The sequence below is a fragment of the Microtus oregoni genome, unplaced genomic scaffold, assembly GCF_018167655.1.
Source record: "Microtus oregoni isolate MIOR12 unplaced genomic scaffold, Mior012 000016F_ref0000370, whole genome shotgun sequence".
Lineage (NCBI taxonomy): Eukaryota > Metazoa > Chordata > Mammalia > Rodentia > Cricetidae > Microtus > Microtus oregoni.
The window spans coordinates 29,500,177-29,524,743 of record NW_024543075.1 but is presented as its reverse complement, the minus strand read 5'-3'; the positions used below and the strand labels follow the sequence as shown (position 1 = coordinate 29,524,743).

Sequence of the window (24,567 nt, the reverse complement as noted above, 5' to 3'; positions counted from 1 at the left end):
ACAGATGGAGGCTTGCAGAGTGCCTGCACTGGTGAGGGCTTAATTAACACGTATGTTTTACACACTGTGCAGACAATAAATCTTCCAGAAGATGAGTACAAACTACTACCTGACTGTAGAATCTTAATATGTTCACTGGGAGAAGTGGTAACAAAACTAAAAGCTTCATTTCTGCTGCAAACCCTCACCTCTGTCCTTAAAAAGCATCTCGAATCATAAGTCCATAACTATTTCCACCATTCTTCCTAGTGAGAGCACAGAGGAAACAAGAATCAGAACCAAGTAAGATGTTGGTTTTTCTTTTCCTTCCTTTCTTTCTTTTTTCTTTTGTTTTCTTTCTTTTTTTTATGAATTAAGCCTTAAACCAGTAGCTAGGCAACCAATGAAGTAGCCCTGACAACAGGAAAGAAAGAAGGCAATGGTTGCATTCAGCCAGAGCCTCCACACAGCACCATGGAGTTGCCCAGTGCTACTGGTTCAAGTGCAGAAAGGAGCGTTAACAAACCCTCATCACTCTCTTCTAATTTTATACCGCCTCTGTACATATTATGTTTGGAAAGCACCAATGCAAGTATATCTATAGCTGTTTATCTCAGAGAGAATACAGAAACACGTGTTTAGGTAGCTGCCCACAGTTACAAATAGTGATGTGTTCATTAAAATGTATGTTTGAAACTTCGATATACACCTCAGCTTAGATTCCGAGTGAAACAGCCCATCTATCTCTGGAGACATGGGGAACAAATGCAATGATGGAGAGAAGGCATGATGGGAAGAGTGGCCTTAGCTGATCTTTGCTTCCTCACCTGTGAAACAGGACCAGCAGATCCTTGAACAGATTGGTATGTAATAAATAGTATTTTTGGAGCACAAAGCACTATTTAAGCATTGCTTGTCATGTTGTGAAAGTATTGTACATTGTCTTTTGAACTGACTGCTGTTCTGCCTTGCAAACAAAGATGACTATGGCCTCTGTCCCTTCCTGTGAAGTCTCCACTGTGCTCTACATTCCTCCATAGTGTATTTTCTTGGGAGCAGATTGATTGAGGAAACACTGCAACAGAGCATGCCAGTCAATTGCAAAGACAATAATCCCCATTAACTGGTTCTATGTACACTTGATTTGGAAACAGTAAGCACCCATTGGTCTGTATAAGGAGTTCAGTCATTCCACAGTTTGCCAAATAGCTTGATCTCAGTATTGATCTTCTGATTACCCTTATCCTGTCATGCAGCAGTGAATATCTGAATCAGCTATAGAAATAATGAGAAGTTGTGGCAACTGAGCATCAGAAGCAGAGTCTCCTTCGTGTGTTTCTTTCCCAGGGAGAGGCGACACTTTATGTCACTGTGGTGTGGATGTTCTGAGTTTGCAAAGTTAGGTGAGAACTAAGGATCCACACTTGTGAAAATGCAACAGTGGCTTTGAAATAACTAACAACATATGTACCATGTGCCTCAGTGAGGAGCTTATCAGTGTTCTGTTTTACTTGACTAGGAAAAACATACCATTTGAATATGAGTAATGGTTGTTGCTATCAAATACAAGGCAGATTTAAAAAGAAAGTATGTATTAAAGTACATTAAATCAGAAGATAAAAAAGCTCTGACCAACAACAAATCATATCTGAAAATTATCTTGTTGGCTACACCCAGATTCTAGCAGGTCACTAGTACATGAAAGTTCCCCGAGGGTCAGTGAAATGGCTCGGAGGGTAAAGACACTTGGCAGCCTGCCTGAGATCTGAGCACAATCTCGAGAAGCCACATTAAGGCTGGAGAGAACTGGCTCTACAGCATCCTCTGACCTCCACATGTGGCACACGTACTCACACCATCATGTACACACATCCGATAGAAACAACAAACACCATTTAAAACCTTAAAGTTCCTTTGAAAACAGAAAAGCAAAATGCATAGGTGAATTTGTGAGCAGCTTCCTGTTAGGGTCTTCGCAACCTTCACTCTGTTCTTTAGACACTGTGGCCCCAAGACACAGTAGTCCCTCCCTTTCTACTGGAGTTTATCCAAGAGAGGGACAACTAAATGAGCAAGAGTTGGCACACGGGTTTAAAGTAAGAGAGAAGTCAATACCAAAAGAACGTTTTCCACATGCAATGATTGTTAGACTCATCCTCAAACAGCCTTCCAGGGAAATGAGTCCCACCTTCATCTCATAGCCCTGATCATTGAAACTCACAAAGGTAAGATGACATACTTAGGTAAGACAGACAGAAAACACCATGGACAGAACAGAGACCCATGGTGAGTCCACACCAAGAGCCAGGCTCTCTCTCATCTATTTGTGGCCTCACCTAGCCATTTCTGTTTCTATGTCCACACCACTCAACCTTCCATTATGAATCCAGAGTAACAGGAACAAGGCACCGTGGAGACAGAAATCAGCATCTGTATGGAAAGCAGGAAGTTCATGGTTCTTTACACTATATATAGCTTTTACCTATTCCATCAAAGGTTTGAGACGGTCAGGGCAAAAGTTGTTTCATATGCCCAAGGCTTAAAGTATCAAAGAAAGTTGCTAACTAAATCTGATACTGTTCTCTCTGTGGAAAGAGTAACCTGGATGAGGAACACCAAGACTTAACTCTGTTTCTGCTGTAAGTCGCTGACAGTCAGTAAGCCCCTTCCTTTCACTGGGCCCATTTCTCTTCTGTCACCAGTAGTCACGGCACCAGATGGATGGAATGCTGACTCCAATACCCTTGTGTTTTGGTGGTGGTGGCTGAATGGTCTGATGTGCTCTGATTTTGGCAGACCGGGCACTGTGAACCCGCAGAGCAAGCTCTCTAGCAGTAAGCTCCACCCGCCCACACTGCAGCTCCAGTTGCAGCCATTGTACTTCAGACACAGGTAAGTGCAGTCCTTTGCCACTATGCTCATTTGGACATCTCCCGAGGGTCAGGATCTTTCTCAAGCGATTCCCTGAGGGAATGGTGGCCAAGGCCACATCTGTATGCCTGCACATTCTGCCCACTTCTGAGATCTGTGACCTGACATGAATTTTGTATCCAACCACAGAGTACACACACACACACACACACACACACACACACACACACACACTTCAAACATACCACAGACCATTCATGAAGAAGGCTACCCTGACTCACCTCTCTCTTAGTCAGATGCCCTGAGCTTAGCTCCATGACATTTATAAGTAGTGTGACTGAAATTCTGTGGTGGATTGTCATGACAAAAATACTTAGAATTGTCAGAACAATACAATATGGTAAGGAATTCACCATAATATGATCACATGATCTAATTGCACTGGTGCTCCAGCACAGATGCGGCCGGCTGGTGTTCTTGGTGGGAAAAGCTAACTGACAGATGAGACTCAGCCTTCTGCTGGCAGGACATTCACAGTGTGTGTGCAGAGGCTCATGGAGATGAGGGCACAGATGAAAGACCCTGAGGTGCTGTCACAGTCTATTGTCCACACAATCTAAGTATTTAGCAGACCCTGCACACCCTGCAACAGCCACCCAGAGCATCTCCACTGGCGTCGTTCTGGCCCATCAAGTCAGTGATGTTTCATACTAAAGTGGCAAAATAAAGATTTGCTCAATAAAGTGAAACAGATCATGGGTAAATATATATTCATATGGACACACATGAGCCTGTGTGTGTGATAAAAACACAGCTTTCCTGTGTCTGTTCACTAGCCCACAGTGGTTATATATACAGAGTCTGTTTACTCACACCTAGTGTGATGAACGTAACAGACAATGGTTGACACTGGGATGTGCTGCCCCATCCCCTTCAGCACTGGAAGGTTCTCTCTCTTCTATCTGGTCTTGCTTCAGCCAAAGACAGTCACCTCAGACAAGATCAAGTCCTCTTTTCAGGGTAGCTTTTTTTATCCAAGTACTGATTGGCATGAGTATGCAAAACTAATGTCCCTCTTGAAATTTGGAGCAATTTTCACTAACGATGGGTCCTGAAGCTTGTGAAGGGATTGCTGGTGGAGGCACAGTGCACCATTTCCTCACCCAGTCCTGCTTTTCCCTGTCCCTTCAACAGATGCCGATTTTGGAGAGTACCCCCCCACACACCCCTGCCACTAACATCCAGTGGGTAGCCCGCTTCCCAGGGAACTCAGGTGTGTGCTATGTTCTTCTGTAAAGAAGGTTTAAGTAAAAGAGAGAAGTGTGTTTAATAAATGATAAGGCCGTGATAGCAATGCTATGAAACTTACCTAAAACTGTGACATGGGTTCCAAGAAACAAATTACCATGTCTATTTTACAGTTTACGGGTCTTTATAGTTAAGGAAAACTGGGGCAGCAATTCAAAGCTGGGCAATTTTGAAGCCAGATAGCAAACTGGATTTGTCCCAATCGACTTCTTAGTCTTACTGCATATTATATACTTAACCTTTGACTTGGAAGAAAAAGTGAGAAGAAATAGCGATGTTCTTAAGGAAGGAAAGTCACAACTTTAGGATGGAGCTCTGCATGGTAAGAGCTGAAGCTGCCTCCCTCACGGGGCTCTGAAGTACTGCTCTCCATACATTCCGCTAATTGCAACTAGCCCAACTAGCCTGGCAAACACGGAGATCTTCCAATAAGGCCCACACACCCACGCCAATCACCTCAAACAGCGATCTTGTTTAGGAGGCTCGAGATCCTCTGAGAAGAGCTGATAAACACATACAGCATTCCTAAAGAGCACGGGCTTTTCCGTGTCTCACATCCAACCCCAGGAACTGTATCTACTGACACAATGACTCCCTCAACTAGGGACACCGCTTCCTGTTCTGTAGAAACCACTTTGCAGCTTACCTTCAGGGACTCAGTTCTCTTCAATATATTGTAGGTTAGATTATAATTTACCAATGTGTTAAAAGTCAACCTTACTTCTCGTTTTTTCTCTCATGCCTTCTATGGGAAAAATAAAGTGGTTTTTTTTTTCATTTTTAGCTTCAGATTTCTTCCTTCCTCACAAATGAATTGAGAAAAGTCAATGGGAAATAAAAATTAATCTTTGGAATTTGAAGTGTACAGTGTCCACTTTTGACCTTTGGCTCCAAATGATAATAGTAAATAACTACATATAGTGTAAGACATTAATTTTTTATTTACTACCCTATAGGTATGTGTGTGCACCTACGTTTATATATGATGTTCCACATCCTGTAGGATGCTAATGGCAGTCATAGGACAGGGGAATGGAGGGAAAATCACATCTTTACTTGGCTTTGGGAAGACATCTCTCTCTGTCCATATGAATCTTAGAGTGTCCCATCCTATTACCAACCCCATCCTACCCTGCACCCCTAGTCTCCTAGTATGCCCCAAGAGTACAGCAGTATGGTCAAAAGCTTGGGAATGAGCTATAGTTGTGCAGATCTTGTAATGGGTCATATTGTATCCTTAACAGAAAAGTCTTAACTTTATGCAATTGTGAATTTGAGCTTGTTTTGAAATAGAGTTTTATAGATGTCATCGAGTTAGAGTAAGGTCACAACAGATTAGATGGGTTAGGTAGCAGACACACAGACAGAAGGCAAGTAGGAAAGACAAGAGGAAATCAGGAGAAGGCAGAAGTAAGCCAGGGTTCTTGTAACAATTAGAAGGCAGGAAGAGGAGAGCTTGGCCCTCCTTGAGAACTGCAGAGAGCATGACTGTAACACCTCGCCTGCAGACTGGCCTCCAGAGCCGCACAGCTTAAGTCCCTGCTTCTCTAGGCAAGCCAGTGTGTAGTCACTTAGGAAAGGATTACACCTGTGCTTCCAGACGGTCCTGCCACACAGGAACACAAATAGCACTGCACACCTCCCAGCTTCTTCAAGAGCAAATAGAAAAGCCCTGTGGGGAACTGCGGAAACCACAAGCTTTTATCTTACTGTGCACACTCTGCCACCGTGTCCTCACTACAGTTAGCCAGGACTGAAACAAAGGGGAGACTCCTGGCCTGAGCCCAGCAGCCTGCAGTTTTAGTTCACTAAATAAACACATGTAAGTGTTTTTAACATTTTATTAACAGCTACTACTATTGTCTGTTACAATATTCATCTGTCCCTCTCCAATAGCCCCATATTTAAACATAAATAAATAAGCATTTTCTTACAGTTTAGTGCCGGGCAAGTATTTGTGTATAAAAGAATGAATGAGCTGTCCTGCCAGGTGCACTCCTCCCAGTCCCCCTTTCCCACTCTTCTTCAATGTCAATGAAATCTCATTCACACACTGGAGAGATCCAGTGCGGGATGAAATGAAGAGGCTTCTCAGAGTCCACCAGGCAGTGACTTCTACCTCATGTTCTCAGCTATCCCCTTTCTTGTGACTTTCTGGCCACACTGGCCCGTGCTTGCATAGCTCTACCTGTCTGGAGTGCCTCCACTCTGATCCTCCTGCAGCCGCACCATGACTTCATTCAGGTCTCTATCCTGAGTCATATCCAGACAGTCCGTATTGCCACTTCTGAAATAACTGCCCTAAGCTGGTTTCTTCCCTTTAACTTGCTTTTATTTCCCTTTGGTTCCCAGCCATGTACTGACACAGCCTTCTCCACAGTCTCTGTCCCCTACTGGTGTGTATGCTGTTTAGTTCTGGCATTCACTCCAGATTTCCTTACTTCTGTATGCATCTATCCCAGAACAAGCACCTGATAAATTGTTTTGCTGAATCAAAATGATGAAAATTAATTGCAGTTTGAAATTTGCTTGTTTTGTTTTTTACTTTTGGATAGGAAGCGTAGCATTAAATTTAATGGTGAGCCACAATTCACTTAACCGTTACTGTGTATCCTTTTAAATATTGTTACATTCTATTCTCATTCCAACTATACAATTTACAATCTTTGCAATAAAGTCCCTAAATAGTGCAGCCTGGGACAGAGAGACACCAACAGGCAGGTAGGTTGAGTACCTGGGAGGCAACCTAAGCGCCAGCCAGCAGTAATGTGAGCATGTGACACAGAGCAGATCTGAGTAAATGGCAAGGCGGCCCTCCAGCTGGAAACCCAGATCACTGGTAAGAGCCAGGAGCCTAAAGAGAGATGAGAGTGACCCCATGGGCCTGCTATGGAGTGGGGAGGGATGCAGGGTTACCTTCTCATTCCTGCAGTTGCTCAGCCCCATATTGTTCATGGAAGACAGTTTCCCATCGACCCCGTGTGGCTGCTGTTGCTGCTCCCGCTGGATCTGCTCTCGCATCTTCCGAGCCTCCTGAATGGCTTTCATCACTGTGTCCTGGTCCCCAAACAGGGCAGGAGAGTTGAGACTGGACAGGATATCTGCATACATAGGGTGTGTTATTAGAGGTGTGTGGGGACAGTCCCTCGAGTGCTGACTGTGACCCACTCCCCAGGGGAAAACTGTATTCTCTGGACAAGGAGGGGGCACATTTGTTTTTATGAAAACTACAACGCTAGTTAGAGTACAGAAAGCCTAGTGAAGCAAGCTGTATTGGCTTAGGGTACAGCTAGGCCATGGAGGTACCCTGGCCCTCCAGGCTGGTAGGCTGTCCCGCACCCTCTCACAGATGACTGGTCCTAAGTTCTAATCTTGCATGCACAGGGGAAGTATTTGCCACTTGTGCCTCCAGTTATCAATGCTCCTACATCCCCTTCCTAGCTTTCTATGTGTCTATTCTTTGTGTACAATCTTTCCTGATAGGTGGGGGAGGAACAAAGAGGGAAGAAGGCAGAGAGATGGCTGGGATTTCTGTCCAGACACTCTTGTATTTGGTGTGTTATGCATAGGGGAAGAGTTTGAAAGCTAACAGGATGAGACCTGTGAGGGTACAGGGGTGTTATGGTGACATCTGTATGTGTGTGTTTTGTGTCCATCGCAGAAGTGAGGGGGTGGGAAGGAGCACACCACACGCTCCTTTCTCCCAGAGCCGGCTGGTTAATGAAGCATTCTTCTTATCACGCTGCCTCGGTTGTTTACCAAGAGGATGGCAACGCTGCCCCATCCCTAGCTCGGACACCCACTGCTCCCAGCCTCTCCTCCCACCCCCAATCCTGACATACAGCGAAGCAGTATGTGTGGCAATGGCTTTCACGTGAGCACAAACCCTCAAATCAACTAAGAATAAACATTTTCTTCCATTATATTCCATGTAACCCAGAGGGGAAAAAAGGAATAGAAACTAATTTTCCTCTGTGCCTTGTGCTTTACTCGGCTTAATTGAATACTTTGAATCAGTTTTTCCATTTTTAGACAAAAGAGGCCAATTATTTGATTACTGTTAGATTTCAGCTGTTGTGTATTTGACATTATCTACTTGTGTAAGGTCCTTCCTATTTCCTCATACATGGGTGTGACAGGCATGTATGCATATATGCAGACACCTCACACAGACAGAGAAACAGGGAAACTACTCTACAATCAAGCTCATGCCACACACCTTGTATGCACAACACATGTGCATATCTGTGTGATTTGTGAAGTTCCAGAAACTATCTATGAAAATGTTTTTAAAAGTCAGTTCCTTTATAGGATATTAAGCTTTTTTTCTGGATAAAAGGGCCACCTTCGTGCAATATTCTGTGCAGAGACTGCTCTAGCGGCAGCCACTTTCACTCTGGGCCTCCCCCACCCCGACCTAAGACGGCTTCTCTGCTGCTGACAGGAGCAGGGCCTGTGGCAAAGGAGCTCCTTCCCTCCTTGCAGATGAGCAGCCCAGGAACAAGTGCCTTCCAGACAGAATGTGGAAGTGCACTGCACAAGGGCCACTTCAAGAGGCAGGCTAGTTTTCCTCTGTTGACTTTGTTTGTTCTCATCTTCCTACTCCCAAGATGTCAGCCAAAAGAAGCAGTTGGCAGCAATGGTACAGGCATGCACCTCTTCTTTTCTCACCGAGCTTCCCTGGCAGGGAGTGAAAAGCTGTGACTCCTATGCGGCAAGCCTGACTGGAAGTCAGAACAGGCTGTTGCTCACATCCTATCCTAACACCCCAAGTGTCAGAGAGGGCACCGCATCTCACCCTCAGCCCAGTCGAGCACACCTCGACCTGGGAGCTTCCTGAGAGCAGCAGGATCTGGGTATCTGTCCTGATTCTGCTATTTCACAGCCCAGGTCTGGAGCTCAGCATTCTCCCAGTAAGAACTAAGTTGTCTAACTTGTAAAGTCAAGTGAAATGAATAAAGCAGAAGACTAGATAAAAAGAGATGTAGTGGGTCTACCCACACATCACCGTGTCCAATCATAATAAGCAAGAGGCTCCATGAGGAGATAACATAAGGAGGGGAACATGGTAAAGAAATGGTGGGTCGGATTCCCAACCTCTTTGAATCTCACTACCTTTATTTGGAAAGCAAGGGACAAGAAGAGTCCGGTAACAACATCCTTAATGCATTTGGTTTGTTCCTGCTGACAAATGTTTTCTTGCCTATTGCTTCATTCTACCCAAGGACATGAATGTGTTGGGATTCACCTATCCTAGTCTTTCAAAATAGAGCTCCGATGTGCTGGACACTGCAAGACCCTTGTCAGGCAGACTATTCTCTTCTGGCTTACACAATACTCTTCCCCATGTAGGTGTAGGGTTTAGGGAATACTAAAGTCCAGAGCCACAACACCAGTCAGTGAAGGTTTTTGGTTGAGGCATGTCCTGTTGTAAAACCCATGCTTCTGCTCCACGATTTCAAACAGCTGTGAGAAAACCTCTAGAGTCTTGAAAAAGCAAGAAGGAAAAGGCACCTTGTGACATGGCTTCCTGAATGAAGCCAGTTCTTGATGTCCTTACAGAATTACTTTTAGGCAAAATCTTGATAAAATTAAGACCACCTCCTTACTTGTCTAATGGCCAGGATCCATTATCATCTCAAAAAAAATGGATCCTAGCAGGATTTGAGACATTTTTCAAAAGTTCTAGTCACCCAAGATACCAAGTTGGGTTCTGGTTCGGTGGAAAGAATATCACTATCCTTCCCAAAGAGCACACAGGGCCCAAGGGCAAGGCATCCTGGCCAGCGTGCTTCTGTTCTAGGTCATGGGTCCCTTCCTGAAGTGGACTTTCCCATTTACCTAGAGAGGATCCTCTCCCCAGGCTCCCTCCAATGGGGCTGGGGACGCTGCTCTTGTTCGGAAGGTTGACAGGGCTGGTTTTGCTGGCTGGGAAGAGGCTCTGGGTGGGAGATGTTGGGGACTTCACAGGCTCTGCTGTCTTAGGCCGCGATGAGAGATTCAGTGGCTGGGCTGTTGTTTCATCCTACAAGAGTTTAACATAAATAATTATTTTAAAAAAGACAAATGAAGCACATTATCACTTAGTAAGCCACAGTTATTTTACACCTCTGAGACAATGCCACGTTCTCCTACAATAATAACAAAAGAAGCTAATTATCTACCTCCTTGAAGATTCATCGGAAGGAACCTCATTAATTTCCCTGTGTTATGCTTCTATTTACATTAACTGTGTAGTTGGATCATTCTTTTTGCCAAATTAAAATCTGAATTAGCTCACATTACAGCTTAATTTCCTAATGTGTTTTCAGGGATCTAAATTAACCTAGGGCATTTACAAAGAATTATTTAAAATTTCAGTAGCTCTGTAGTGCTTTTGTGTTCGTCTCTCTGAAAAGTTCCTGTGACTATAAATAGTCCCTGCAGCTAATTTTTTAATATATATTTTAAATCAAACAATTGCAAGTACTTTAGAATGGAAACATGGAGAGTCTTTTTTTGCTCTCCAGGGTCCCTGCCCTCAGAGTCCCATGCCACACCACAGGCTTCTATGTGGCTTTCTGGGTGTGGGTGCTCTCGTGGTTTATATTCTGGTCTCTATTCATGTTTAAAATTAATTTTTGTGAAGAGCAAGCATACATTATAATTATGTTTTACATGCTATGCTATATGCAATTTATTTTTCATGTTTAAAGTGATGTCTTGTTACAATCTTTGCTACATATATTTATGGAATGTCTATTTTAAGACCATATCCCTCCACACTGAACCCAGTATTTCCATCTCTGGCTTCCATTTCCAACTCTAGGATAGCCAGTGACTCGAAACTTAAGCAACTTTTTTTCATTTTGTCTCATTTATTCTACCATCAAAGAGCTGCAGATAATAATCATTTCAGAAATATGGATATGAGTATGTGATTTAAAGGTTCAATGTTAAGATCTACATTATTGCATTCTGAAGCAAAATCATCAGCAAATGTCAGATTCTGTTTTGTCACTGGGAGGGCACAGAGAGCCTGCTTTCAATGACATTATTGAAAATACACAACGGCATCTGGTAACAGAACATTCTCTCCCGTGGTTAACATGTGAGCTCACTGAGGCTTTATTTCTCCATCTATAAAAAGATGGCCATATACTACGGGATGTCAATCAACAGACGTGCCAGAAAACAGCACTGGAGGAGGAAAGGCGAGAGGGAGAGCAGGGACAGAGAGCAGGGCCATGCGCAGAGGTGGCCATGCACCAAGCATCACACCAGGCCCTCATTGCTTTAGCCCACTCAGCCACCGATGCCACCAGGAGGATGGGCTAGACTACTCAGACTTTACAAACCGGAAGGTGAAAATCAGAACAATGAAAAGCATCTTCCCAAGGCCATCGAAGGAGAAAAGAATTTGAGTCTAATTTATTGGACTACAAATCTCCACCTCCCTTTCTACCAAATGAGCAGAGGAAAAATCATTTGTATATTAATGTAGTGATGGTCTATGTTGTTGTTTGTTTTGGTTTGTTTGGTATTAATATGAAACAAGTGCTCTGTCCCATCTGTGATGCAATGCACTTTATATTTAGAAGAGGACATGTTCTGGGGAAACAAGATTACATCCACTATGAATGTCAAAATTATCTGATGTACTAAACTAAATTGCTTCTTTTTGCCCTTAATTCAAAGGATATTTAAACTAGTCTCTTCCTTCGTGAATATTGGAATCATAGCACTTTATATGCTGTTTGGTTCATATTCTCTATGCTGCCTTCATTTGGGGTTTGCTAAACTTCTAAAATGTCTGAGTTTAGAGTTTTTGTCAAGTTAAAGAAATGTTCAGCTATTATTTCTTCAAACATAAATCCAATTCTTTCCTCTAGTTGCACGTGCTAGACAAACCCTTTCCGGTGCCATTCCGGGACCGTCTTTCCTGTGTTTCAGCTTGCAGAGTTCTGTCCTATTACTTCTCTCTCACTGCTTTTTCCCTTCTACAGGTGTAGAAACTGCCATTAATCCCATCTAAAGTGCTGCACTTATCACTTGTAGGCAACTAGTTACGTTTTCTGTGCCTTGTCTTACTCTATTGATGTTTTCTTCAATTTCCTTGAAAATATGGAGTTTATAACACCCTTTTCAGTTTTAATATCTCTAACTTATTTCTTATAACTCATAATTAATGTCAAATGCTCTCTATTATAATCATGTTAGAGGGACAGGATTGGGTTTACTTTTGAGGTTAAAGACCCACCCTCCAGACAGGATCTGATTATTAGGCAGTGCTCTTCAGACATCGATGCTAAGATCCTGGGACAGCAATTTCTGAAATAAGTGAATTCTAGACTGGTCCACGTTACTATGGAGAAGGAGTTGTTGGTAAATGGTACAGGTAGCTTGGCAGCCTCCCTGAGTTGAGAGTTCAGAGGTTATAAATGTTAATGTAGGCAGAACTTTTGAGGCAGGGTACCAGCAAGGTCAGATCTGCAGAGAAAGAGAGAGAATGCTACAAAGCTGCAAAAGATTGGACTGCAGGTTTAGTTTAGGGCTGATCAGTAAGTGTGTATGAGGAGGCAACTTGAGTGTGGGGAGAGTGAAGAAGAGAGTAGGCAAATGACTGCACATTCATGAAGGACTGAGAATGGCTTACTCTCCCAAGAACACAGTGCAACGGTCCTTTGACACACATACAGGGCATTAAGTAAAGTGTCCAGGAAGTTGCTGCCTCATGATGGGGATACACTACCCTGAGATTCTTGGTTGTTCTGAACCTGACGAACAAATATGAAAAGTATATCCAAAGAGGATCCAGGGGTTCTGTGTCTCAGTAGATTTCTGATATTTAAAAAGATGCAAACACTTTAACAGTCAACACTGTGGAATTCAAAATGTGTAGCATCTATTTAATAACGATGGGCTTACACAGAAACATGAAAATACGAATAAAGAAGAAAAAATCCAATTTCAAAATGGACACGGATGATAGAGCTAACAGATAAGATAAGAAAAAACTTAGAGGTGGCTAAGATGCAGGCAAATCACTCTACTAAAAGCTGGAAAAAATTGACAAAGACCATGTCATCAGTCTAAAATATATAATCTGAGAAAACATTTATGTTCTTTCTATGTAAGATCATGAAATTTTGAGACAGTTTTGACAGGGTTAATTATATACCCCTCCACCCAGTCTAAGATAACACAAAATGTTTGTCAGGGGAAAGGCTGCAGGGACAAAGAATGCCTTGCCAGGTTGAGAAGGCTTTTGCTGTATGTAGAGCTGATAGGTGATACTCACCGTCCAGCTCAATAATTCTGGATCTTTCTCATTGTGGAACTATGTAACCAGACACTTCCATCCCCTACTTCTGCTTCTTCATGACCACTGTGAGGATCCCCACTACCACCACCATTTATAGAATGCTCATTACATGATAGAGAACATATGGCCTCATGTAAGGCCCATAATATTATCAACTCCCAGATTACAGTGACAGACTTTTAACAGATGAAACCCTGTGTTTATCTCATTAACTTCAGCAAACACTGCCCTGCAATATTTCACTCTACCGTGCATGACCATTCTCTATAGAGGGAAAATGGCTAGAGTGAGGACCACGACGGATTTGGGTGAAGAAATCTCCTCAGTTAGTAGACTGAGTTTACTTCCAGAAGTTCTTCAGTAATAGGAATATTCAATTTAAATGCTCACTTTATGTCTTGGTTTATATATTTCTGCTCACACATATATGATCTAAGAAGTATAAGAAATGGCTCCTTTGTTACTAACATAAAATACTGTCAAGTCAAACCATACAGAACTCTTATGCCTAAGCATTTGCATGTGGTCAAGTGAGTAATAAAATCTGTTGGCCACAGAGCTGGAATGGTAAAAGCAGATAGAATCTTGAATTTAGCCAGGGAACATTTACTCATCCAGTAGAGGCTTGGTTTGGTACAGTTCCAGTTGGCCAACTCAAATTACAAAATGACTTTTTCATGTTAAAATATTTAATACCCAAATAGCCCGAGTTGCTGGCGTTTCACATACTCTTTCTCTGACAACTATGAAGAGACTTAGTCCTTGGGTTGAGCTGCTTGCTGTGCTATGATTTGGATTCACAAATAGGTTTTTGGAATATAAAATAATCTATTTCTACAAACTTACAATTCCTGTGTTATTGTGACAGCTCAAGATTTCTAACAATTAAGTGTAATTTCACCCTGTTTCTCTAGAGAATCTTTAAGTTCATATTCGTAAATGGAGCACAGACGGGTCGTCTGGAGGATGCTCATGTGTTTAGACTTCAATACTTGGAGTCCATTATTTTTGCAGACTTTCTGAAATCTCAATATTGCTATCTGCGATTTACTAAAATCAAGCAGCTTCAGTGACTGCAGAGCACCCACTAGTGATATCGGTTACTCTCAACTGTTTGCTGTGTGAAGATTCAATAACTGCCCAAACTCCCTACATGCAGTACTTCTGCAAAATTACAACCATGCATTCACACTTAGCACACTTCTCCAAGTTCACAGTCAATTTACATACAGCAACTGCTTCTCCAAACTGTGTGAATTTATTAATTCAATATAGGAAGCAGAAACAATCCCCCCAAGCAACTTGTACTGTGAAGGGACCAGATTTGAAGTGTCTGATCATAGCCCTTGTCACCAAGTACCCCCGCCCCCAGGGGACCAGTTTGAGGACACTGGAAATCAGTTAAGAAAAACATGTATCAACACTCTACCCATAACTGTGAAAGCCCATTTATCCTGTCGTAATGACATGGTCAAAAGCACCGCCAGCCATTGATATTCCTCAGCACCACTTTGCAGCCAGTTCTGAAGAACAGAGCGCCACAAAGCTACGCCAAATCCAGCATTAGATCCCCTTTGATCCTCTCAGGGATCCTAGGTCATACTCTGATACGCTGAGTGGGCTCCCCACCTGTTTAAGGAATGTGGATAAGTGTTGCAGGTCTGTGACAAAGACTGACAATAAAAGCACAGCCATTCCTGCCAGTGAACACTAAAAAATGAAATCCAGACTCTGAAGGGAGAGATTTTTTTGAGGAGTGAGTTTTTGGAGTTAGGGTAGGATCTCAAAATATAGCACTATTGTTATCAAAAGGCAAGCACCTGTTTCTCAATGCTCACTCATGGCGTTCCTCATAAAGAGGGCTGCTTACTCCCAGCATAGCCTGCTTCACCACCTTTCTTACAAAGCTATTTTCCAAACCATTTCCATAATCCTGCAAAGCAAGTACCTTAACTTGAGTTACAGGGCTGGTCCCTCTCTTGTCATTTTTCATCCCAGTAGGTGAGACCGCCCCTGCTGTGTTTGGTGGCTGTGGAGTTGATGGCATCTTTGCTCCAGGTGACACCTGCATGCTGGCCAGCTGAGCGGCATAGAGCTGCTGCAAAACAGAGAAGACGACCATCGGTCTCATTAAACGCGGCTGGGACAGGCTCAGGAAAACTTACCGTGCTGCCAGATAGCATCTCTCACAACCCTGCATTCCTCTCTCACTTTTTTAAAGAGGAAAATAAGAAAAATCAAGTAACTCAGAAAGGAAGAGGACTAGAATGAGAAGCATGGTACTGTAAGTGTTCCAGCAATGACACCATTGGCTGGGACAAGACTGGTCTCTCGAGAACTTGGTTCCTTCAATTGTACTAAAAGGAGTTTGGCACACCAGCCTATGAGATCCCTTCTAAGAGGCTGAAATCACTATATAATGTTCTTTAATATCTGGCGTGTCCACTTGTGAACTAAGAAACTGAACCGAATTTCCTTGAGTGTCCTTGATCTTCCCATACTTCTCTGGGGTTGCAGATCCTTGAAGATCAGTGCTGCCCCTAAGCCCCTAGAGTCTACCAGCAGCCACCTCCCTCTCAGTCTTTTCTCTTGGCAGTATTTAATGACCATTGACAGGGTACAGCCAGATTGGAAGTCATAGAAACAAAAAAATCAAGCTAGTGTCCCCTTTATGGCTAGAACAGCTCAGCTGGTGTCTCCCCAAGTTCTCCTTTGGATTGGGACTCTGGGCTTATCTCCCTCTGTTTCAACTGCTGTTTCTCGGGTCCTTTCTAAGTACTTGCTATCTTGCTATCTTATCCATCCTCTGCTCCCTCTTACAAGTGCTCCTCTGATGTGGGAGTGTCGTATATCAATCTGTTGATTTCATTGGTTAAGCAATAAAGAAACTGCTTGGCTGGCCCTCATAGGTTAAAACATAGGTAGGCGGAGTAAACAGAACAGAATGCGGGGAGAAAGAAGCTGAGTCAAGGAGTCGCCATGATTCTCCCACTCCAGGCAGACGCAGGTTAAGATCATTCCTGGTAAGCCAGCTCATGGGCTACACAGATTATAAAAAATGGGCTAGTCCAGGTGCGAGAGTTAGCTGAGAAAACACTAGATATAATGGGCCAAGCGGTGTTTAAAAGAATACAGTTTCCGTGTAATTATTTCGGGTAAAGCTAGCTGTGTGGGTGGCTGGGTGCTGGGGACGCAGCCCCACAGCTCTTAACTCAACACTCCTCTTCTGGAGACAAAGTAAACAGACAATCTGATACTATTCATCTTATAATGATCAACATTAAGTATATTGAATTAGATGAATGTAGACTCAAGATTGAAATATGGGCCAATGTCACTTTTAGATAACTTTAACTTTTATCAAAATAATGTTATTCATTATTGAATAAATTCAATATTACTTTACGGCCTTTAAATAAAAAGAAAATCACAACAACACGGTCACCTAAAATAAGGTAAAGCCTCTACAACCATACCTGATCACCTTGGCATCCCCACATTGCCCTCCCCACCTCACTCCTACTTTGAGACCATTCCCTTTCAACTTGGTTGACTTTTCTTACTTATCATCTCATTTGCATATGTTTATATGCTGTTCTCACACAGGAGGATAAAAGCTTAGCTTTCTACCTCACCAGCTATATATGCCTTCATGTGTCCCTCTAATAGCTTAGTGTTAATGTCAGAGATTCTAAGACAGTCTTAACTGTTCATTCTACTCTGGCACCTATTCGTAGCTGAGCTATGACAAGAACTATATTTCATTCTCCTCTCCTAGCCCCCTCTCTCTGGTACTAGGATTGAAGCTAGGTCCTCGGGTTTGCTAGGTAATGCCACTTAGCCATATCTCCAGACTTCTTTCAATATTTTATTTTGAGACAGGCTATCATCACGAAGTTGTCCAGGCTAAACTTAAACTCACTCTGAAAGTCAGACATACCCTGGACTTGGGAACCACCTGTCTCAGTCTCCCAAGTAGTTGGGATTATATGGATTAAATTCAGCAGTAACTCTTCTCTTTAGCTCTTTGTTAGATTTAATATGTGTATTGTTTATCATTTTATCTCTCATTTATCTCTTTCTGGTTTCTAGAGCTATCATGGGGAATTCAGACTCTCCCAAAGACCAAGAAACCTCAATACAATACAGCTGAATATATGGCTAATCACTGTATACATTTCCCACCTCTTAGAGATGCCTTCTAGAATTCTCTACACTTTTGCTCCAGCTCTTCATTAGACCAGTGTTACACAGAATTCCCCTTGTCTCTCCTATTTTTGATTCCATTTTCTGTCTGTCATGGCTTCCTGTTTCTTAGTTAATTGTCATATTTTCGATAGTACATACCCTCCAGGAAATACCTGAGAAAAGTGCCCGTGAGGTTAGTATTTTAGGAACAAAGGACTCAGGAAACTTATTATTATTATATTCCCTTGATACAGAATTCTAAGTTAAAAATTATTCCCAGAATTCCAAGGACAATGACTTACTGTCCTTGTACTCTTATTGCCAAGGAAGTCTAATGTCATTCTGATCTCAGATTCTTTGCATGAAATCAGTTTTCACTTGAGACAGCATTCCCTTCTTTCCTGTATACCAAGTGCAGAGATTTCCTCCTGAGGGCTGTCTGCCTGTTGACTTTGAACTCACTGGTCTGGAGCCTAGCTCTTCCAATGTATAAAACCACATGCTTCAACTTTAGGAAACACTCTGAGGCTCCCCATCAACTCACACTAATAAATGTTTGACATCCTCATGAACCCTCTGGTTTTAGTTTTTCCTTCTATCTCACACTCTTAAATGTTTTATTCTCCTCTGTGACAGATTATTTCCATTAGCTTATTCTAAGACTTCTATGAACTTTCCACCATCATGATTTTAAGGATCCTTTTTGTTCTGACTGTTTCTCTTTATAGCACCTTGCTCACTATTCTGTTGAGTAATAATAATGATGGTTTTGGATTTGTGTTTATTTTCTGATCTCTGCACTTCTCTCTCTCTCTTCTTTTAATCGTTTGAGCTCTTTCTTTTATAGTTTTTGGTTGTGAACCTAGCCTTTAATGAATGAGCCATCTCTCCAGCCCCTGAACACTTTCTCACTGAAGGACTTCTAAAGTCTCTGGTGATCATTGACTAACATAAGTGACATCACCAGGAGCTGACTGGGAAGTCTAGCTGTAGGGGGACAATTAGTGAATGGCAGGCTTCATTATAAAATTATGATGTCGAAAGTAGACTTTTTTCCCTAGAGAATCCAAAGTGTCAACACTCACATATTGTTTCTCTTACTCTGAGTCATTTTATTTGTTCTTAAAAGGATACCCTCAAATCCTCGTCTTGGCTTGAAGATTCATTTGAATGCCACTATTATTAGGACTGATGTTCCAAGACAAAAACCTATAAATACAGCTTCTCAAGAGATCAACCTTTCAGTCTCTTGCTTGGGCTGTATGCTGCTAATGAATGGTGGGAGGACTCAGTAGCCTTACCATGCATCAGGCTGAGGGGCCGTCTTTTATTGATTTCAATCAGTCATTTTGTTGACCATTCTCCTCCTATCTGTGCCTTCAATGGCATATCACCCTTTTCTTTTCTGATAGCAGTTATAACTCAAATATGAATTTCTCATGCCACTCAAACTTTTACCAGCTCTCTTTCTATTGTACTCAAAGGCTGCTACATCTAATGCTTAACTGTCCCTGTATTAGGACTTGTGTGAAAGTGGTAATAAATGAATGTGTAATTTGCCGTGGTTAACCCACAGTCGGATATCACAGTCTTAACACTGCTGGTACCTAAAAACATCATTCAAATATTTTCTTTTCCTCTTATAATCAAGATTAAGCCAGTACCTTGATGGTCAGATTTCTATATAGAATGTTTCCTAGTTCATCAACTACAGAAAAAAGAGCTCACACTTAGCCATATTAGTAGAAGAGAAAAAACAGGTGGTTTGTATATAATTTCCAGCATTACTATCATTCAGATGGACAAATAAAAAAAATTATAGTAATCAAAAACAGACCTTTCAGCACATGCAATTAAATGAAAGCTTAATAAAGAATAATTTGCAAGAGCCAGATGTGCCTATGTCATGATTGTTGCTTTCTTTGGAACAATTTTTCTAATATAACAAGCCTCTAAAGGAATTAAAGTTTCTTAATTCTATATGCAATGACTCAGTGGCAAGAAAAATTCACAAGTACGAGTCAAGCTGCTATAATTTAGCCAAAGGAAAGGCTGCAGTTTCATTCCTTTTTCACGTTAATGGATCTTTTTCTTTTGAAACTCAGCAAGGCTGAGCATGCAGCTCAGTTGGTAGAGTGCTTGCCTAGCATGCGCAAAGCCTGGGGTTCCTTCCCAGCACTGCATGAACTAGGCATGTTAGCACGTCTGTCATCCCAGGACTTGGGAAGTAGAGGCAGAAAGACCAAGAGTTCAAGGTTCATGCATACCAGGTTTGAGGTCAGTCTGAACTACATGAGACCATAGCTCAAAAATAAATAAATAAACAAATCAAAACAAGTTGGTAGGACACAGTAAACAACTTCTCTGATCCTTCTGCTTGGACTAAGCCAGCAAAGCAAAGTTTGATACCGAAAGACATGGATAGAGGCAGCTACAAATAGAAAATGCATTGGCTACTTTTGGGAGCTATAAACTATAACTGGATATTAAAGAGCCATAATGTCTTAAAGATACAAGTTCTTACAAAGAATCTACACCTCATCAAAAGAAAGCCTATTTTGTTTTACTCAATCTCGAATCTTTCAGAGAGCTGCAACTAATAATTCAAGGGAAAAAAATCTTTGGAAATAAATCTATATTCTAAATATCTGACTCAATTAAATGACCTTCAGATTTACTGGAAAACATAATTAATTTTTAGAAATAAGGCAGTATTAATTGCTTTCTCTGAAGTTCTAACAACCATTTCATACCCATATCCAATAAGTTCTACTTAAATGTAACAAGACCCATAAACTCATCCTGCTCAGAACCAGTTCTTGTGAGTTGTGATTCCTAGAGCACCGGAGTCAGGGAAAAGAGCCACTGAGTGGAGTGGACAGCAGGATGCAATAAGACTCAGTACAACAAGCTTTGAGACAAAACTCAGAAAATGGAATACAACAAAAAGAAAGCAGGCAGCCATGAAAATCAGTTTATCACATTCTACCCAATGAAGCATAATCATTTAGCTGTAATTATCACCTTCAAATTGGAGATTTTAGATTTGATTTAGATAATAAGAATGCAATTTATCAAATAGGCATGTATTTACAAAGCAATTTCATAGTTCACTTTCTAAGCTACTGTCGGCTGAATGCATTCTGCATGCAAGGCTCTGCACTGGGAGTGGAGGATCCAAAGGCTCAAGCATTCAGCCCTGGAGGTGTAAAATGGAGCTCTCCAACCTCTGACTGGCAGCATTCCTGTGGTGTCCATCACTTCAGAAACTTGTGCTGGTCAAGCATGTGTTGCTTCCTATCCTTGACAGACTGTAAACTTCCTGAAGACATGAGAGATCTATTTTTTGTTGAATGCCTGACACTAATGACGGCAGCTTAGGAGTAACAAGTACCCAAGGATTATTTTTGAATTGACATACTACATAGATCACTGAAGAGCTGCTGCAAATGAGACAAAGTCACACTCAGCTATATTTATTATATTTCATGAAAAATGTAATAATGTAGAATTCTAAAAAATATAAAGCCAAGGGAATATACACTCAGTCTTTGCTAAGTTATATTGTTTCACATGAGTAGTGGGGGAGGAAAGGGAAAAGAAAGAAAATGAAATTTAAGTCACAGAGGTATGAACAGGTCTCAAAGGGATCCATTACTTTATATACCAACCTAAGTACTGATTAAAACATAAATTTTAAAAACTATTTTGTTTAACAAAAATGTGTATTTTAAAACTGGCTTTATAAAAAACAACAAAGAAACAAAAAATAATTTGATAGCACATTTTCTAGGCATTAAAGAACTAATGGCTCCACTGAGGTGTGCTGCCAAAGTCTGTCACACAGGTAACAGATGGAGCATAACTAAGGAAGAGCGCCAGGCCTTCCTTTTTCAGATCTTTACAAAGAACTCTGACATTTTTCTGGTATTGCGTCTTTTTGGGGGGAGAATAAAAAAATACTAGTTATTCTAATGATATAGCTCTAGTTAGAAAATCCCTTTGCAGACTAGAGGGTTCGGAAGGAGAGGGTCGGATTCTGATTATGTAGCTCATATGGTTTATAAGAGTTTCATTCCATGCAGGATTCTCAGGCCAGAGTTCACAGTCTAGGGATGACTGTGAACCACACACAGCTGAGGTCTGAGAAATTAGCAATACAGAAAAGCGGGCCACAGGTTGAGTAAAAGTCCCATAAATATTTCAACTTGGTGAAGACTTTTTGGTAAATGCAGATTTTTTTTCCATTGCAATTTTGTAAAATGCTTAGTGATTTTTTTTGGAGGGATAGTGAAATACTTTTTCAGCCACAATACGTACAAAAGACATGCACATAAAATTGAACCTACTTGAACTTTTCAAAATTATAAAAGTGCTTATATTTTATAGTGTATTAAAAATTATTTTTAACTTTATTGTTAAAACTGCTCCATCCTTACTAGCAGAGATTTAAACATCATGCTTAGCATTGGAACTTGGTTAAGTGGAGCAATGACACACAGAGCCTTGAAGGGGCATATTGCTTAAACTAGCCTGACATCGTCATTCTACTGGTTAAGCAAGGTTCAAATGAGCTGAATTATTTCCCAAGGCCATACTGTTTATTCCTAGAGCTAGAGGAACCTCCTAGTTACCAGAATGTCACTGGAAGTAGACACTGGTTATGTGATCAATCCTTGCACCTTCCAAACATATTTCCAGCATCGATTAATTGTTCATTGACCAAACTTTACTCCATACTTATTAATTAAGCCTTGTACTAAACATCAGAAATGCGTCAACAAGACGCTCAGAAACAACACCTGATTTCATAAGAAACTAATACAACACAGCTGCCTAGACAGGCTTGTAAAGTTAAAGTTAGAAACCACTGAAAAACACAAGCAGAGGATTTCAAGAAACTCGCTAACAGAGGCACTTGAAACTTCTGGAGGATCAGCACAGCTTCTCCAAGGAAGACATGTTTTATGTAAGTAAAAAAGGCTCCCAGGGAGAAAGATTGACAGGAAGCCCTCTAGAATGAAAACCATTGAGCACTCTATCTCTGGGGTGGAAACAACGGCAAGCTGTTGGGGAACTTAAAGACCACCGTGTCAGGGCTGCCCAGTGCATGACAGGCTTGGCACAGGTGGCTGCAGGCTTGCCTTGGTCCACAAGAAAACACGAGTGGGGTGACGGAATAAAAGAAATGCATTTCTCACAGCTCCTAAGGCAGGGATGCCCAAGGCCAAAGCACAGGAGGACTCCACATATGGTAGGGACCTGCTTCCTTCTAGAAGATTATCCTCTCACTCTGCCTTCCATGGTAGAAAAAGTAAGTGCTCTCTTTGGGACTCCTTTTATGAGGGCTCCTTACTCATGAGCCAATCACTTCCTGTAGGTTGGTTTTCTGACATCATTGTGTGGGGATTAAGGCTTTCAGCATATGACTTTTGGTGGGAATATAAATAGGCAGCCCAGTGCCAGGCTACATTATTAATCCTAGAATTTATCTCTGAAGACAGGGACTTAGAAAGAGAAGTCAGCATCTTTTCCATGTGATTACTAGCCACTCATCAACCTTTAACACAAATGGATTAAGAAAATCCTCTGAGGAGTGCACAAACCTACAAACTACATACCTCTAATGGAGCTCTCTGGATCTCAGGACCAGCCAGAGGAAGGCCTTTCTCATCTCTGTGTTCTAGTGATATTTTCAAAAGCAAGTCTGTGCAGACTCCACACAAGGCAATGGCTTTTACCAGTCTAACCCAGTCTTAAGGCCACATGCTTGAGAATCTGGGACACGCACTGGCTGATGCACTTTGTCAGCGTCATGCCACCACCCTTGCGCTTTGTACCCAAAACAGCTAAAGTGATGCCAAACTGTATGAGTGGCAACATGATGAATCTACATTTATCATATAAAAAACATTCTGTATCATGTAAGATCTCCAGTAGAGAGGACCACAGAGAGGGGGCACCAGGCTTTTTTCAACCATAGTCACATCATTTTCACGTAACTATTCTGCCCGGCACCTAGAGATCTCTCCCATTCATCCACAAATGGCATTCAGCAACTACACACTGAATACTAAACTAAGGTACAGTGCTAAATATTTGAATTTATTGCCTTATTTAATCTTCATTATTATTAGATAGGAAAAATAGTTATCTGTGCTATCCAGCATTACCTTTAATCCCATTTCTTCTTTTAAAATCAAATTGTTTTAAATAATTAAACAGTGACTCGCAGTGAAACCCATATCTGGTTCTTAGCCAACAGACAAGGATCATTGTCGAAGGAGAAGAAAGATTTTGATGTGCCCACTGGTCCGAGTTCTCAAGCAGTCAACAACACCTCTAGATAGATGATACTTCTCCTTTATAAATGGCATTCCACAGTCCCCAAATAGTGAGAGAAAAGTTAACAGTACCACCAGCCAGCATCATCTAGACAAATCCCTCTTCAAGCAATCTAAGCCTCACTAAAAGACCTAGAACCCCTTAGTTCAACAGACTGACAGATCAGAGAGTAGAACCATGCAGAATGTTGGTAGAAACAGGGGGACTCAATAGACAGGGTAAACAACCCCAAGTATTTTCCAAAAATGGAAAATCAGCACAAAAATCACAGCATAACTTTATACATTCTGAATTCTCTTTGGAGCAGAGTCTCCTTGCATGTTATTTCATCTAATAAGGACAAAGAGTGCCCTGCTCACGTCTGTCTCAAAACAAAAGGAAAATTCTCCTTCAAGCATATGCTGCCTACTGGTCGCTAATGATGAAAGGAAGGGAAGGCATATGCTGTCCAACAAAACCACATACCACCGTTACTAGCAACAGATTCAACTCTTACTTGCTTATTTATGCCCATTAATACCTAGAGCCCAGGCCTAGTGCCCACCCAGGTTAACAGATTCCACCCTGGTGTG

The 24,567-nt window shown here is 41.7% G+C and overlaps 1 protein-coding gene across 5 annotated transcripts in view; it reads right to left on the bottom strand.

The window, feature by feature from the left end:
* Sox6 (SRY-box transcription factor 6) overlaps positions 1-24,567 on the bottom strand; it is a 560,562-nt gene that overhangs the window by 65,574 nt on the left and 470,421 nt on the right. For all 5 annotated transcript variants that reach the window (XM_041666382.1, XM_041666383.1, XM_041666385.1 and 2 more), the window contains 3 exons: positions 15,411-15,560; positions 10,000-10,183; positions 7,075-7,259 (listed from right to left, as the gene is read on the bottom strand). In XM_041666382.1, coding sequence (XP_041522316.1) covers positions 7,075-7,259; positions 10,000-10,183; positions 15,411-15,560 — 519 coding nt within the window. The remainder of the gene's footprint in view (positions 1-7,074; positions 7,260-9,999; positions 10,184-15,410; positions 15,561-24,567) is intronic.